The sequence below is a fragment of the Heliconius melpomene genome, chromosome 1 (genome assembly GCF_056956725.1).
Source record: "Heliconius melpomene rosina isolate 202511_hmr_F chromosome 1, ASM5695672v1, whole genome shotgun sequence".
NCBI lineage: Eukaryota > Metazoa > Arthropoda > Insecta > Lepidoptera > Nymphalidae > Heliconius > Heliconius melpomene.
Genome location: NC_140389.1, coordinates 9,773,689 through 9,791,456, shown reverse-complemented (window position 1 = coordinate 9,791,456; position 17,768 = coordinate 9,773,689). Strand labels below are relative to the sequence as shown.

The window sequence follows — 17,768 nt, the reverse complement described above, 5'->3', positions numbered from 1 at the left end:
TATAGAGTAATGTCTGATTTCGATCGGTTCTTAGAATATCGATATTTGAATAGACAAAAAAATACTAAATGTACCTATATACAGGTACATATGTTAAGTTTGTGACCACATAATAATTTGTTGTGTCATAAAGAAATAATGAAACTACAACTTAAAATAACGTTTGATAGCGTGTGCAAATGTAATTAATGTATTATAATAAATTTAAATTTCTAATGTATCTACGAAAATTATGACAATTTACTAAGGCACATACTTCCTACGATATCATTGCGGCTAGATCCATATCATTTTTAGGTACGAGCCGAGCTAATATCTGAAATTTATGAGATGCAGCGCTCGCGCAGGCTTCGTGACCGGATCAGGTGGAGAGAAAGGGGAGGGGGGAAGCCGGCGAGAACAAAGAGTGTTTCAAACATGCCGCCGTGTTCCCACTAATAAGCAATAAACAAGGGGGAGGAGTTTTGGCACACCTGAAGAATCATATCGCGATTCTGTTCTACTACAGCATTAGATATCGTTCTGTGGGTAATTTTACATAGATATGCCTTTCTCTCGATGTGAATTACATAAATAGTTGTGTATCAAGATATACTATTTTGTTTTACAAAAATTATAATAAAAGAATAAAATATAGTCTAGGTACCTATAGGTCTAGGTTTATAATTATATTTCAATTACACAAATATTTATACTTAAGGTAAGCAATAGCCTATAGGAATATTATTAAACTAAATATTGTTGAAAATATTACTAAATATCACGAAAATTAATAAGAAGAATTTGTTTATTTCATTTTAACAAAGTAAGTCAACTTTTTTGATAGTTTTATTAATGAACATATAATTACCTATACAAATATAAAAATGATAGACGCTGATCTAAAAGTTAAAGTGACGATTGGTTATTTATAGGTATGCGATGTAGATACGCACTCTTGCACGGTTTTCATTACAATTAAAAACCTACAAAAGTTCAAATTAATGAAAAATATCATATAAATGTAAAAAAATCATAAGTACATACGTACTTTCATCACTATTTTATACACTAACAATTCTGTTATCGCAACTACCGGTAATGAGTAGAAAAAGGCTTTAATTCTGAAACTGACTGAAACATATCTACTTGTTTTATAAATTAAAATGTTAGCACCCAAAAATGCAAGAAATGCCAAAAGAACCAAGTACCTTATATGTGTGTGGGTATATTATTAGATTTTCTCTGCATATTGCCTAAATACGGAAGTCTCGTAAATATAAAAATAGCTATAATTTCGCGTTGTTAACAGAGATTATAGAGTACAGTTAGTACTACGTAGATGTAGTAATACACCTTTAGAAAATCACAGAAACCGACACTTAGCACAGATTTCGCGATGCAGACTGGTATTCAAGGATAGGTGTCTACAAGTCGGCGGGCTATAATTGTGTGTGGTTAGTGCTGATTGACAAGCAGTTGGCGCGGAGTGTAGTGGAAAATAGCTCGATTACTCGCGTTCGTCGTGACTGCGGCGAGGATAGCTGCCGTCGTCGTTGAGCTCCGACTTCTGGAACATTCTAGATAAGCTAATAATTATATATAAATTCGTTCCTTCGTGATAATTAGAGAAATATTTATATAGATAAAATATTTAAACTGTTACTTAATATCAAATAGAGACTAAAAAGATTAAAACATTCGTCTATTATCCTTACAACTGCTGTATAGATATAATTTTACAGGTTATCTTATTGAATTAATACGCACCACTCACTATTTAAGTAATTACCTATAATAAAGACGAAGAAACAAGTTCGAATTGTTATTAGGGAAAACTAAAAAAATCAGCACAAAGTTGACAGAGGTGTAGTGTCTAGTCGTCTAAGTATCTATCGCCAATACAAAGCAATTGTTGGGCGCTCCGTGACGGAGTAATTCGTCGTTTCCCTTCGACGCGACGATTAGCCTCCTCTATTTGCTTGTCTATCGGCCAGAGCTGGCAGCTGACGCCGGACGCGCCCGACAGACGGACACCGTTACAATTGCATCATTGACTTAGAAAAACGTTTGCCACGCACAACCGGCCTGTCCGTATGAACCTGACATAGACGTCTGGGCTGTTACAGCCCGCCTGCACCAGCACCACGCGGTACACTTTGAAAATCGCTGCTTAACGGGAATAGTCTTTTACGTCCATTCTTGTGCTATTTACCATCGCCGTTATACTTAAATTGAATTGACGTTAAGTGTTCTTTAAATATATTTTACCTGTATTTGCATCGTACAATACCAAATAGGTAATGATTGTACCACGATGATATTTATTCAATATCTAAAATGAGTTTCTCCTCGAGAGTTCCCATAGGAGATAAATATTTGCGATCGCGATCTCGCATAGGGCATGACCGGACAGGGATCGCACTGCGCACATGGAACTGAGCGTGGTATCGCGTTTAATCATAGGGTAGGTATCTGCCGCGCCGGTGCGATGCACGTCTGTGGAACAATAGGCACTAGGTACAATAAACTCAATAAATGAGTGCAATTAATGCCGCGTATCTAGAATGATACTCGACGTAAATATCTAATAAACATAAAGTAAGTTAAGCAGGCGGCGATTCATAATATGTATTTTATCAGTAATCTTTCTACTTATTTTATAGACAGTCAAGTAAAAGCATCATTAAATTTAGTAAAACTAAAATCCTGACTTAACCACGCGCTTACATTTCTGACAGGACATTACGTAGGTAGGTACTCGAGACCTTTCCTCGAACTAGTGTTTCTCTTGAAAACTAATCAGTGCCAGCCGTTAAGGAATCACGCTTGGTATTTAAATACACTAATATGTCTCGAACGTTCCTGGGGTGAGGAGAGCGCTCGTCCCCGAGGAATTAACTTCGACAACACCACAATGGCCCATAATTATGAAATGTGTTGTAGATTCCAAAAGGATATGTAATTTTTCTCCGGAGCCGAACAATGCGAGACGGTAATGAAAGGAGTCAATCAGTCGGTGTCTGCGGAATACGCTCCCGCTAATTTATGCACCGGTCGGCGCTCGCACAGCTCTCATTTATCCCGGCCCTAATGCGCGTCTCCAGACAAAGGACTATGAAGGTGCAATAAGCGTAGGAATTATATACCTAAGTGTTAAATTTTAGATTTGTATCCAATGTGTCTTTGAGGTCTGCGCCGTCTGCCTCTCACGTGGAGTGCACGCGTGAAAGCCACACTTATGCACTTAAATCCTAGCACCATACGGATTTATAGCGGATGGCATGTTATTTACTAGCATTATACGCACAATTTGCGAAGCTGTCGCAAGGGCCGGCTATAATTTCCCGATGGCAGGAGATCCATCAATACACGCCTCGGGCCGCGGCCGCTTTCAATTTGTGGGCCGCTACATCGCCGGCAATTACCGTACAGACGGAAGGCCGATCATCATCGATATATTCGCTTAATAATGCCTAATGACACTTAATAAAGAAAAAATAAAAATATGCACGTATTATTTACAGTCATAATATGATTTACTATGCATTTTGTACTTCACAGAGATTACATTTACTTTTCATATTAAATATTAAACTATTCGAATAACCAAAATAGAAATCTATCATGTATTAAAGAGTTGTGGTTGAGATTAGTCTATTTGTAGATGCACCATAGTCCATAATTGTGGATTTGATTCACATCCAGGAGATTGTGAGGTCAAAAAACTCCGCCATCTTTATTAACAACCACATAGCTAAACGAAAAATAATTCTAAATGCATCCTGCACATTACGTAGTTGATATTTTTCTTTTCGTGAGATTCCTGATGGTAGGCATTGTATCCCAGTTTAAGTTTCCATACTGTTGTTGTGAAAAGTCATACCCTAAAGTATCTATAACTACAAAAATAATTATAAAATAAAATAATTGCGTTTATTCTGACATCTAGGTGTTATAAAACTTTAAATACAGACTTTCTACCTATAGAGGAGGAGGTAGAGGTTTTATAAAGTGTAAATTAAATTATTATTAATTTAATTTAGACTTTTTTTTAAAAAAGTCTTTAATAAGTATATCAAGAATTTGTAAACATTGATTTTTTTTTTCAAGGGCTTCGTAACGCAGGAGCACAGGGATGTGATTGTAACGCGATGATTGTGGGTTCGATCCCCACTCGAGGAAATGAATTATTATTTATTAATACTTTCATTTCTTCGCTCTGACACCAAGTGGAATATAAGTTTAAAAATTTCATATTCTTAAGTGGGCTTTGAACCCACAACCAGTCGTGTAAACAGTCACAAATTAAATATGTTTCTTATTTAAATTAAGATATCTAAATCTAAATTCTACTTTAGACTAGTAAGATAGAGCATACCTAAATACAGCGTTCCACCGCCATCCGTTTGCCATGTTCTAAACAGAGCAGAAAAGTCGAGTGAATTATCACTACCTTGCACAGTTATGAGGTTCACGCTTCACCATATAGCAGGGTAGGTAGAGGGAACCTGGTATTAAGATAGAGAGCTCGAACTATTGCAGTATGAGCTGCGGAACTTAATGCAGAGCCTTGTTCCGGAGGAAATGACTAATAACTTTTTCGAGTGGAATTGAACTACAACCGTCACAGTCTACAGCAGTTTACAGTCGGACGCTGTCCGTCTTTGCCATGACTATGAATGTCGTTAAGATGAAGTAATTACTTATAAGCTTTATAAAATAATTGTTTCTACCGGAATTTATAATATACATAAATAAATAATGCCAAAATTTAAAAAGCTTTCGTAAAAAGGTTGTTTTCTGCGTTTGCTATATTTTGCTAATTCTTGAGTTACTATATATAAGCTAAGAAAATTCTGTAATTCTGGCATTGCTGTAAGAAATAACCGACTATAAAACAATTTTCAAATAAAATAAAAAATTACTGGAGGAGTGGAGGATAAGAATTTAAAATATCGTAATTCCTTAAAAAATATTTTTTCAGTGGCTATTCCAATTCACATTCGCATGGTTTATAATTGTGTTATAACTCGAAAACTTATTTAAATATAAATAAAACAACTTTTTTGGTTTGTTTAGTTTATTAACACTTAGGGCCGAGCCCTGATATGTTACTACAGTCACGAATTGCTCACTAGACACAAAGTGTAGTTAACTTGTTAATAATAAATTACTTACATTGAAAAAAATTATAATGTTTGAAAAGCTAAAGTATAAATTGACTTTTGAAGTGTACATAATATACTTAAGAGGAAATCTCTTAAATTAAGAGAAATTAAATTTTTATAATGTATTTAAACTGAAGCCTTATCATATTTTTGAATATTATAATAAAAAATGTTCTTTATTATCTTTGTTTCTGTAATAACCAGAGTGAGCAAGAGCCGCGACGTTACTACTACATGTAGGTATTTCAATGTCTTATCCCTTAGAGACATCTACGTGACCCCTTATGTACAGTGCTTAAACTACAAAAATAATTTAATCAACCACTATACAATATACATACAAATATGTTATTAAAACACATTCTAGAAACAGTTTTCCCATTTACAAGCATACAAAATTGTAAGTCATGTAGAAATTTCACAAATTTCAATGAATTCACATTTGTATAATAAATCATATTTTATTATGTCATGTACGAATGTACCAATAATTTATAAAGGAAACAGATTATAAATGTTATTTATACATGACTTAAAATTCATTCGATATGCGTTATTCTGTTTTTGCCTAAATTATAAATACTACATTGGAATATAAATAATTAATTAATCTAAAATATACACACATTTATGTATAAAATATTTCATATCACTTATTCCCAAAGTACCAGCATGGAAGCGAGATTACGCGTAAATTCACATTTCTGACTATAGAATCGTTAATGGTGACATATTTGTTTAGTATTTAAATAATAAAATGTTAGTTTATTCATGTACTTTTAATTTAAATACAGTCAATGGAATGTTTACTTTGATTTCAAATTAGGTACTCTTTTAGGATTACAATTTTATTTTTATTTAATTACTATCGATTACATTATTATTACGTAAAGCGCTCACATCTAAAGTAATTAATTGTTGATGTTGAAAAACAAATCTTTGGTTAACTTAAACAAAAGTAATGTTTAGGATTATATTTTGCACAATTTCATGTTACAAGTATATTTCAAAAATTTCATAGAAAATAAAAAAAAAAGTAGGTAACTTGTGTTCTAAATTCATCTATCTATACATTTAAAACTATTATTCATCAGGAACCTTCAAATTACTAAAGTACCTATAGTATATCTATTGATAATATCCAATTACATAATTAAATAGGTACCATTTAGTCTAAATTAAAGTGTCTTATATTGTTCACAGCACTAATATAGTTTTCGAAAGACCGTTCACATGGGATGTCGAGGGGATGACGTGTGCTCGGACCTGGAGAGCGGTGCGGAGGGGTGCGCGGAGGGCGACGGGTACGGGCAGTAGCGGATAGGCGTTGGAGGCTTCTGAAGCCAGAGGTCTGGAGGCAAGGCCAGAGGTTGTGGCCAGGCGGAGGGCCAGGCGCGACCTCCCAGGGCCAGTAGCTGCAGCGCTGGCGGTGTTCTCGCCCAGGCAGCTCGTTTCTCCGCTTCCTCCTCGTTAGTTCCCGTCGCGCCCGAATACAGCCGTAGTGGAGATCGAAGCAGTTGCTGCTCCATTAGCATCAGCTCCATCGGATCTCTGAAGATTAAAATTTAATATATTACTAAAATATTATTTATATACTTAATGTTATAAATTAAAGTCTATTTAAGATAAAATTTTAACTTAGGGATTTTAAATGACCAGTTAAAAATATACCAAATTAATCTAGACGACGATTAGGTAGGAGAAGGTCTGTTCCGGTTAGTATTGCGCTAAGTTTACCTACTTTAGGATTCTTCGAACACCGCGTTTAGCGCGTTCGTCCGTTCGTTAGCTTTCAGCAGTCCATGGTCTATAAAACCGACTTCGCAGAATTAACCGGCCACCACGACCGACGCGCCACGTGTTTTCGAATCTCATAAAACGTTATTATACTTGCTAACTTTACGTTTAAATATAACGCCATATTTCTGATATACACACGAGTATAGGTACTTATAATCAATATACTTTTGTAAGGTTTACTAGCTGTAGTTGAGAATATTTTTTGTTTTTTAGATAGTGTAAGTTGAATTATATTAATAATTACTTTAAAAATATAATTTTCCGCGTTACGTAAAGTTATTGTTAAATATAGAATCCGATCCTTGCAATACTTGCTCAGTATGACTTCGACGAAGTGTATTTTCAAATGTGAAGTTAACGAGGCGAGCACGTCTCAACCTTTAGTGCAGAGCAATGCGTGATGCCCTTTATCGGTTCCAAGAGCTTGTCGCCAGCGAGCGTTTCTCGTAAACATGCATATATTTTGTTCGTAACTATTGAAAAGAAAGTGTTTATATCAGGCCACTGTCAGATGTTAAGAACAATAACATGTTTTTTTAGCTTCACGCTATAAAAGAGTAGCCTAGTGTTGGAGGTTGGAGGAAGCCAAGACACTGTGCTCCCCACATTGGCGTTGCGTGTTGAGTAGTGGAACTCAACGTCGAGCTTTGCTTCAACGCCAGAGCGAAGAAATGATGATAATGAAATTTTAAATATCTCATTTTCTCGAGTGGATATCGAATCCACAACCTATGCTATTAAATTACACGTTATTGTATGCAAACTCGTCTCAGATTCTATCTTCGAAGGTGTTATTAACGACCTCTGTATCTTGAGATATGGGCTGAGTGGCTAATCAGCGTGACGATGTTCCAGAGTCGAGATGAGGCTCAAAATTGGCATGACATCACGAGATGCCGTGTCGAATTTAATCTATCACCGGCGCGGCCGCAGGCGCCGGCTGCCCATCACGAACACAGGTAGTGCCCACACAAGCTAACGAAATATAGATTTTTTATTAGAAACCTTAATTCGTACAGAACGGATAATGGCGGGTGTTAATGTTATAGCTGGCTCGTATCATCTCACGCATCTTCTCACACATTACAATAATATTCCCTAATTGAGCGTGATATGAAACGTTATTATAGAGTGTTAATGTTCGGTTATTTCATTATTTTTTTATGAATTCCTTTTGATTTATCTACCTAATGTTTATATTTATTTGTAAATATAACTTAAAATAATATATTACTGTAAAAATTTAACGTCATGAGTACATTTTATTAATATTTATACTGTCCTTGGTTGACGACAAGATTACCAACTGTTAAAAAAAATCTAATCAACTTTGTATGTAAGTGTAATTGATACATGTGTAAGAATAAAAGAAGATTATTTTACATTTAATCGCTTTATAGTATGGCATGGCATTTCATAATTTCATCATTAGTTTCAAAACTGTACAAAATGAACGTATTTTAATTTTGAAACAGAATATGAGCATATTATGTTGTGTCGTTTCGGGTGCTATGGGGGCGTTAATGGGGTATTTATTATGATCTCGGTATCAGCGGTAATAGCCAACACTCGCCGGCAAATTACAGGGCGGCGCTCTAAGAGGACGTGTAGGCATGATGAGTGCAGGTATCGATATCGATAAGGTTTTGTGGATTAAATTTGATTTATGTTATTACAAATAAATAATAAATAGTTATATTGCTAAATTATTATATTTTTAAATGTGAGAGTATATTTTAGTAAAACATAACTTACACTAGGCACTTATGTAATTTTACATGTAAGGTTTGTGTCAATAATTACACAAATACAAATGTTCTTTTAAAGTAAAGGTATAGGTACTTTGTATTTTGTGCAAAAAAATCATATAATAAATAAAAAAAACTATATTATCTTTATAATATCTACCTACATTAAGGCAAAGAATATTTAGTTACTTTGACCTTAATGTCATATGAAGCAATGTTATTCTGAAATGCCTCATTCATTAATATTTAGTGGCAACCATTCTGATTCTCCCGTTGCTCTGATTTGCCATTCTTATTATCTGTTCAATAACGTACAATTCGCGAGGCTTACCATTTGTATGAGATATCACCTAGTAGAGTTAAAATTATTTGAGTTCAAATTAATTCTCCTACTTTCTTTTAACTTGTTGCATTAGATTTAGAATTTCATAGATAAACTTAAATTTTATTTATTATATACCTACTATTTACTTAATAGAAAAATGGAAATCTGTTTATGATGATTATTGCTCTCCAAAAATTATATTGTAGGGCAACGGAGCGCCAAATTGAAACATTCTATAATAACATCTGTAGTTTCACCGCTTCTATCGGGTCCGCAAAAACATGTTATTTTATTATTCATAGAAATAAAACTTGACCTTCCAACGTACCATTAACTCTCGATTATAAGCCATTCGTAAAATTAGAAACCAGCGGCAGCCTATTCCACTTTAATTACTCATCTCTTAGTTAAAAGCTAACTCGGTAGCGACTTGCGAGCGGACGAAGCCATAATGCCTCGATAGCATCTCAAATTAGCCGTCAATCACGGGGAACTATCAACGCCGTATCAATTAATACAAATCAGTAGCACACTGACGCCATGACGCAGCCGAAATTACTTCAGTGAAATATTCATTAAACTCCTCATCAAATCATCTTTCAAATGCACATTAGCGTGCATAGGTATAGCATTTGTCAGTCGGTTTTTAGTTAAAGTTCAAATACTTACTATTATTTTCTTATAGAACTCGAGTAGGCTTAAAATTAATCTTAATAATGAATTAATTTAGAACTCTGAGTGTTGGAAGAGGTTCAACTCCATATAGTGTCAATCAAACGATGTAACGCTATATATCATATTGGTATAATCAAAAATATTATCTCAATATGAAAATTGTTTTACAAAGCTAGAACTTACAACTATGGATTTCAATTAGGTATTCATTCCTATACCAACTGCACCAATTAATATCAATGAAATACTTTTATCGTACTTTATACATACCAGACGCGAGCTTTATCTTCAAAAAAGTATAGATTCATTTAAAAAAGTAAATGGAGCTGTTGCACATAAGTTTTTATGAAGTTTTTGCACATATCGCGAGAGTCGAACACGATTCGTTTCGGAACACGTTCCGCCGCGGGACCGGTCCCAGCCCGACGATGGCCAGATAATAGAAATGCGCTTTAATTTGTCGTTTAGGGCATAATGAGAGCGCGCCCTGTGATTACGCGCCGCCGCCGCCGGCTCGCGCTGTCGACGTGCCCCGCAACCTCGCATCCTCGATCGTGGAAGCTCCGAGTCCCGTCAGCTCGTAGCGTTCAGCCGGTGTCCGACGCGAGGTGAGTGCGAATCGAGAAACATAGGTAGTGGCTCTCATGGGAACGCCCGCGATTACGGCCTCCGGCAAGTTCTCGCCTCGCACCGGACGGCTCAACTTAAAAGTAATGAGTGGAAATCGGAATTATACGGAGCACTTTAAATCGCATTCATAACCTGTGTTTATAAGAGTAGGTGTAAATACTGTCGCCATAAGTAAATGAGCCTTGTAGTTTCTCATAATTAAGACAGATCATTTAAATATGTGGAGCACGATACGAAAATGATAAGTTGTGCAAAATTGTAATCAACGCGTTCAAAAACTTAAGTTTATATATTTGTTACTTAAAAAATATATTTTTTCGTGATAGGTATATCTATCTATCCATTATAGCCATAATACAAATTTCTTAACAACATTTAATTCCTTTTAATGCTAAGTTAGACATGTCCTAGTATCTATGTAATAGGTAATATTTAGATTTTAAACACCAAATAATTTATTATTATTTCCCTTAAATTTGTTGATATTATATAAATAATCTTTCTCTAAATCTGCGGTAAGCCAACATCTGTGCCCATACTCCAAAATCCAACTGTCCCTCTGAACTCATGCGTAACATCTCGTTTTAGACGCGGTCGAATTTTAATGAGAACCTACAATGCCTTTCTTCATCGATTTAAAACAATGATTTAAGCCACATTCTGCACATACGATTATTTGACGCAAACGTGGGTAATGCGTTTATCAGTTTATTTATGTAACTAATCTATATATATAAAATCGAAAGGTCACTCACTCATCACGAAATCTCAGAAACTACAAGTGCTAGGAATCTCAAATTTTGCATAGGAGTTACTTATAGGACGTAGGTGCTCACTAAGACGGGAATTTGCAATATTCGATTTCTAAGGAGTTGTTTTTGGGGTCGAAAGTTTTTATGAAACTTCATTACTACAAATATATATAAAATCGAAAGGTCACTCACTCATCACGAAATCTCAGAAACTACAAGTGCTAGGAATCTCAAATTTTGCATAGGAGTTACTTATAGGACGTAGGTGCTCACTAAGACGGGAATTTGCAATATTCGATTTCTAAGGGGTTGTTTTTGGGGTCGAAAGTTTGTATGAAACTTCATTACTACAAATGCTAGGAGTCTCAAATTTTGCATACACGTTACTAGGACGTAGTCATGGAGACAGAAATTAATAATAACATAGTTCCCGCGGGTGAAACCGCGAGCGGGCCGCTAGTTATGTATAATAGCTAATAGGTATATGGTGTCATAGAAACGTTCGAAACGCTTGGCCGATTTCGATCATTCGCCTATCTTCGATTCGATAGATTCAAGGTAAAACTTTCGACACTACAGACATGACAACAATCAATCAAAAGTTATTGTCAGGAACAACACAGTTGTTCAGTATTGCTTTAGACAACATTCGAAACTACTGGCCTTGTTTTCAGTTGGCAATCAGGGTTAGTTTTTTTTTATAATACCTATATATTTTTAGTTTAGTTCAATATCATATAGGCCATAAATCCTAAAACATTTTATAGCTATAATTTAAGTTTGCGAGTCGATAACACCGGCCAACTTTAGAGTGCGAATCAGCAACGACGGTACTATCGGCTTCAATCAGATGTGTCGGTTTTTTCTTTTCTTCATAAAGGCCGCCGCTCAAATTGCAGGGCGGCCAACCTAATGCCTTTCAACTGTTGCTAATAACCTGCCAATTTATCAAAGTGGCCTGCAGCGCTGCAATCTAACACTCGGCGATACACGAACACGTGGCCGCGGTCGTCGTTCTCGGCTAACTTAATAGGTGCTAATTTTAGCAAAAAATACCACTGCAAATTATAGTGTGTGCTGGTTGTAAAAATTTAAAAAATCATCTTAACATTTTATAATTTAAAATCCGACGTCCTTCTACCAAAGTCGTTTAAGTTCTTAATGTAAGAATGTTTATGTAATATTTGTAAAAAATCGTTTTACCTAAACAGGTCTTTAAAAATATATAGGTATATATGGACCTTATTATAAATCTCAAACATTTAGTAACTCTATTAAGTTTTTCATATGTTATATCTATTTCAAAAATCAAAGCTTACCTATCAAAATCAGTGAGTCTCGACGAATCCCTGAAGCCTTTCGCAAAAGGATTTGAGTCGATCTTCAATTTGGTAATCAGCTGGTTCTGGTAAGCAGTGACGGCGGTGAACACCGTCTCCGGGAAAATGAAAGTCCTGTGCTGTTCTCGAGACAAGTCGGTAATGGGCCCCCCGCCTTCTCGCACTTTCACTAAATGGATTCGTGGTTGATACCGATGCATTGAGTTAAGTACAATCTGTAAAAGAAAAGAAATATAAATAAGTAAAAGAAACATAATGTCCATTATATATTATACCAATATTAGACTAATGAATCTATATATATAAAATCGAAAGGTCACTCACTCATCACGAAATCTCAGAAACTACAAGTGCTAGGAATCTCAAATTTTGCATGGGAGTTATTTGTAGGACGTAGGTGCTCGCTAAGACAGGAATTTGCAATATTCGATTTCTAAGGGATTGTTTTTGGGGTCGAAAGTTTGTATGAAACTTCGTTACTACAAATGCTAGGAGCCTCAAATTTTGCATAGACGTCACTAGGACGTAGTCATGGAGACAGAAATTAATAATAACATAGATCACGCGAGTGTAACCGCGAGCGGGCCGCTAGTAATATAATAATTGCGATGCGTTTTGTAACCAATGGTTGTGGACACAAATCGTAGAAGGGTTTATATTAACATTTTAATTGGAAATTCACATCTTGCAAAACAATTAAGGATTAGGATTTTAGATGAAACAGAAGAGATTAGGATTGATTTCTTACTCCATGTTATGTGTTGAGATTAAAGCTTTTTAATAGTAAGTATTCTTATTAGAGTTCAAAACATGCAGGAGCTTAAAGCTTGCCGACAAACATTAAGATGTACAGATTATTATTAGATGTAAAATAAATTAATTAAATATAATTTCATAATAATATACCTATGCCTAACATAATGACTTATTTCGGTATCCCCGAAACACTACTAGATGCAATTTTCTTGTAATATTAATTAAGTTTATCTGTTTAATGGTAGTGTCGGTGATTCCTCATCACTACCTACATCGTAATTAATTGGGCGATGTGACGCGCGATAGCCGCTCGCCGCTGATGGTATAATTAACGTTCGTTAATTAATTTGACTGCCTACTTACTTACTTTATTACATAATTGCGTGAATCAAGAGCGCCGATTCATTGTGATTATTATATTACTTCTATTTATGATTCGTTAGGAAATTTGGGGAACCTAATTGGGTTTATGCATTACGTTTTATATCGTAGAATACTTAACTAATCGTACTGTAGACAGAACATGTCTGGTTCAAACATTGAATCTTGGCCTATTTACTAATTTACTATAACAATTAAAAAATCTTTGAAATTATATTATTAATTAAGTTTTATACTTAGGTACATTTTAATAAGAAGTTTATATATACGCACTCACACACTTTCGTACTCTTATCTATCTATAGGTACCTACAGGTTTAACTGACAAGAATATAGATACATATTATCTTTTGTTAGTAATGATAACATAATCTCTATACCTTGTAGGCATTTTTATATATATTTTTTGGACCAATGAGAATGGATATTTATACCTTTATAATTTAGTCATTGGCAAGGGAAGAGCAAGTAATTTCTAATGTTACCTGCATGAAAAATTACACAGAAAGTTAAAAGTAAGTATAAAGTAACAATGTTGAGTTACGGTTAAATTAAATTCTGAATTATGACAGAAAATTATATACCTAATTATATAATAATAAAACAGAAGATCCGCTGCAGTCGGCATCAAAGGAAGGCGGAGTGGCTTGAATCATTACAAAATCGTTAATTTCATCACCTGCGTCTTAATGAATTATCGCTGGTTTTTATTATTATTTGTAACAACGTTTTCAGTAAAATTTAATTTATAATACTAAAACATATTTAATAATTTCATTATAAGTATATATGTTTAATGATATTTATTTATCTTTTCCAATTCTTATCTTTGATTTTTGTTAGATACCTACTGATGAAGTTATTATAGCAGAAATCATTTATTATAGATACCTCTTGATTTATGGAAGCTAATGTAGGGGGTTTCATCTAGTTATAATAATTAGGTAGGTACAACATGGAGGTATTTCATTTTGGTATAATTTATAAAAAAGGTTCTAAAGTTCTAAAATTTATAAGTATATCTATAACAGCTAAGAGGTAGGTACTATGCTCTATCAGCTCTAAATAAACAAAAATAAAAAATAAAAATTCTAGTTGAGACAGTACTTAGAGGTATCTTTATTGTGTAACTATATGAAAGTAAACAATATGTGTGTAGCCAGAATTGAACACATATTCATTATCCACGGTTACTGAGCACATTATTCAATTATAGAAACATAAGTTTTATTGTAAAAAATTAAAACATATAGTATTAAAAAATAAAACATATAGTATGATTATGTTATGTGACGTGCCTACGCAGGCGACGACACAGCTCGCTGAAGGGATGTACCTCGCCCTCGTACACATTGCTTCGGAATATCAATCTTTAATGCAATAAGAATAGAGTAATGTATGTCGTGGTGGTGTAAGAGTACGGAGCTATAATTGCGGCGGGGGGCGTTGGGAGGGCCGTAGGGAGGGGCGGCATGGCGGCCGGAGGGGGGCACAATGCATCAGACCGTTCAGTTGACAACACGTCTTAACGTTCTTGCTTCTTCAGAAATTTTAGTATTTAAATATTTTCATTTTTTTATTAAGTGTATTGATTATATTTTATACATAAATCATTTTAATATAATTTTAAAATGCAACTCACAAAATAATTAATAAAAACTTAAATAAACATTTTTTGTATTCTGTAGTCGAATGACTAGGTACAGCTCTCACATAATAAACAGTAAACGTACATTTTAAAAAATCAATAACCATATTTAATGAAGAATTTAACTAATACACAATGACCTTTGTAATAATAATATTATTATACTAATCTTTATTATCATAATTTTAACCAATTAATTATAATGAGTAGATGCCTACTGGGAATTGGAATCCAACTGGATCCCCATTGCCATGTGATGGACTTAAAGACCATTGAACAGGATCTATGGCTTTGATTCTAGAGTCACATCTTGAAACATACACGTACAGCCTACAGCTGTTCCTCGGCTTAAAAAAAACGAAAGTAAAGCAAAGAAAGCAAATTTGCCTACCTTGTAAAATTAAAAATTAACACACTTTAATGGAAAGTATTACCTAAATATAAAATCGACTCGGACACTCGGGTCAGGAGCGGGGAGCCAGGAGAGAGGTGCGAGGTGCGAGGTGCGAGGTGCGAGCCGTCAATAAGCCGCGCGTCGATATTTCGATTAGCGCGCGAGGCCGCGGATTACGGCGGATTTTCGCCTCCGCGCCGCGCCTCGACAAATTACCCCATTTGTACCTACCGACTACCTACCACGTAGCAGACACAGTATAGGTAGGGTACTCTTATATATCTATTATATTCTTATATTGATATCATTATGTGAGGCCGTCGCGTCGTGGCGTAGGGGCACAAGGGTGTGACTGTATCGCGACGGTTGGGGGTTCGCTTCCACTTCCACACTAGAGGAAATGATGTAGGTATTTGTCTAATGTATATTTTCATTTATTCGCTCTGGCACCAAGGCAAAAGCCCGGCGTTAAGTTCCGCCATTCAACATGCAATGCCTCCAGAATTTGGCGAGAAATAAGGAGCTGAATGTCTTAACACTAGGTTCACTCTGCTATTTGTGGAATAACAGCATGAAGCGGATTAGATTTTTTTTTTGATCTCAGTGGTGTATTTCGAACAAAATAAAATAAACAACACACGCTAAAGCGAAACGATAATATTTGACAATACCTATACGCTTTTGCATAGTGAATAGTGGCATACACGTTGCTATGACAACGCGTATTATATGCTTCAATTGGTTCTCTAGTTACCTACTATAAAAGTGACAAAGCAAGGCTGCCTTTAAAAAAATATATTTATACATAAGTAGATATATTATTTCTAAGGTTGCATTGACAAAGCTATTACACACTTTGTAGCTTACAACATGCTTGTTATTTAATCCCATTATATTCTTGAAACGTTATCTCGAAGCATATTGATAATGTTATTACTAACATTTTATACAAATTTACAACTTATTTTGAAGCTGGTGTCGTAAAAACTCAAATAAATCATGACATTTATGACGTTGAAGTTAGATCAGAAACACTTCAAATAATTTGCATATAGCACACATTAGGTAATAAATAAACTATATAAATACAATTAAGAAGCTAATTCATTTTTTATTTAATATATTTTTGTCCAAATTCACACATTTTTCTCATTCTCAGTTTATACTCCTAGCACAATTACCTATTGACTCTTGCATAGAATAATATAAAAAAACTTGAAAGAAGTCATCGAAAATATAAAAAATAATAAATTATTTATTATTGTATGATTTACAGAATACAAGAACAAACATTGATATTTAATGACGAATATTTATAAACATAAAAGAGTTTATACCAAAAATAATGTTATTTTATTCAAGCTGTCATTTGCCTACTAAAAATAATGGATTTATTTATGCAAACATCGTGTGTCCATTCAATATGAGATGTCAACAGATTTAACGGAAACGGCGTGGGCGAACACAGTCAAGCACTAAAATGTCTTACTTAAAATACATTGTAATAACTAAACTTTCTTTATTCTTAAAATTGATTTTTTAGTTTATTTTATATACGTCTATTAAATTGAGTCTATTTTATATAAGTATTTTTATTTTAGCTTTACGCTTTAACCCATATAAAAGAGTAATTTGATCCAATAATGAAATTAAATCAAAAGTCTCTACATTCCGTGCGATTAGAGAAATTGCACTGAGAATGGAGAAACTTGTCGATGTGCTTTGTCTTATTAAATCCGTAAAATAGAAATTACTTATTGATGTCTCAAGTGAACAGCAAACATTACATTTACAGTCAGTCATTACACGGCTGCGGCGTATTTAAGAAAAATAAATTCAAAAAAATATGTTAAACTAATAATTATTATTTATTTTCTATCTGTTTTTCTTTATTTTACAAATATTATGCGTCGAGAAGCTAAAGCTGACTGTTACTTATCATATTACTTATGGCCCATTTTAACTTCTTAGTACTTTAAAATATTAATATTTTAAAAAATAATTGTAATTTACTATTGTATTGAAAGGTAATAAACTTGAATCGTGGCGTGGGTGGTTGTGGCTTTGTACGTAAAATTCTCGTTGGTGTCAATTTATTACTTAATATTGTGCGCGACTGTCCGATAGCATCATTGAGGTTAAGTCAACATCGGCGGTGAACGATGAAAA

General features: G+C 34.3%; 1 protein-coding gene across 1 annotated transcript in view; it reads right to left on the bottom strand.

Moving 5' to 3' along the window:
- Window positions 1-5,044: 5,044 nt before the first annotated feature.
- mid (midline) overlaps window positions 5,045-17,768 on the bottom strand; it is a 52,621-nt gene continuing 39,897 nt past the window's right edge. Inside the window, exons 5-6 of the mRNA XM_085193969.1 lie at window positions 12,400-12,635; window positions 5,045-6,701 (exon numbers count right to left, since the gene is read on the bottom strand). Of these exons, the coding sequence (XP_085050095.1) occupies window positions 6,380-6,701; window positions 12,400-12,635 (558 nt within the window). The 3' untranslated portion in view covers window positions 5,045-6,379. The remainder of the gene's footprint in view (window positions 6,702-12,399; window positions 12,636-17,768) is intronic.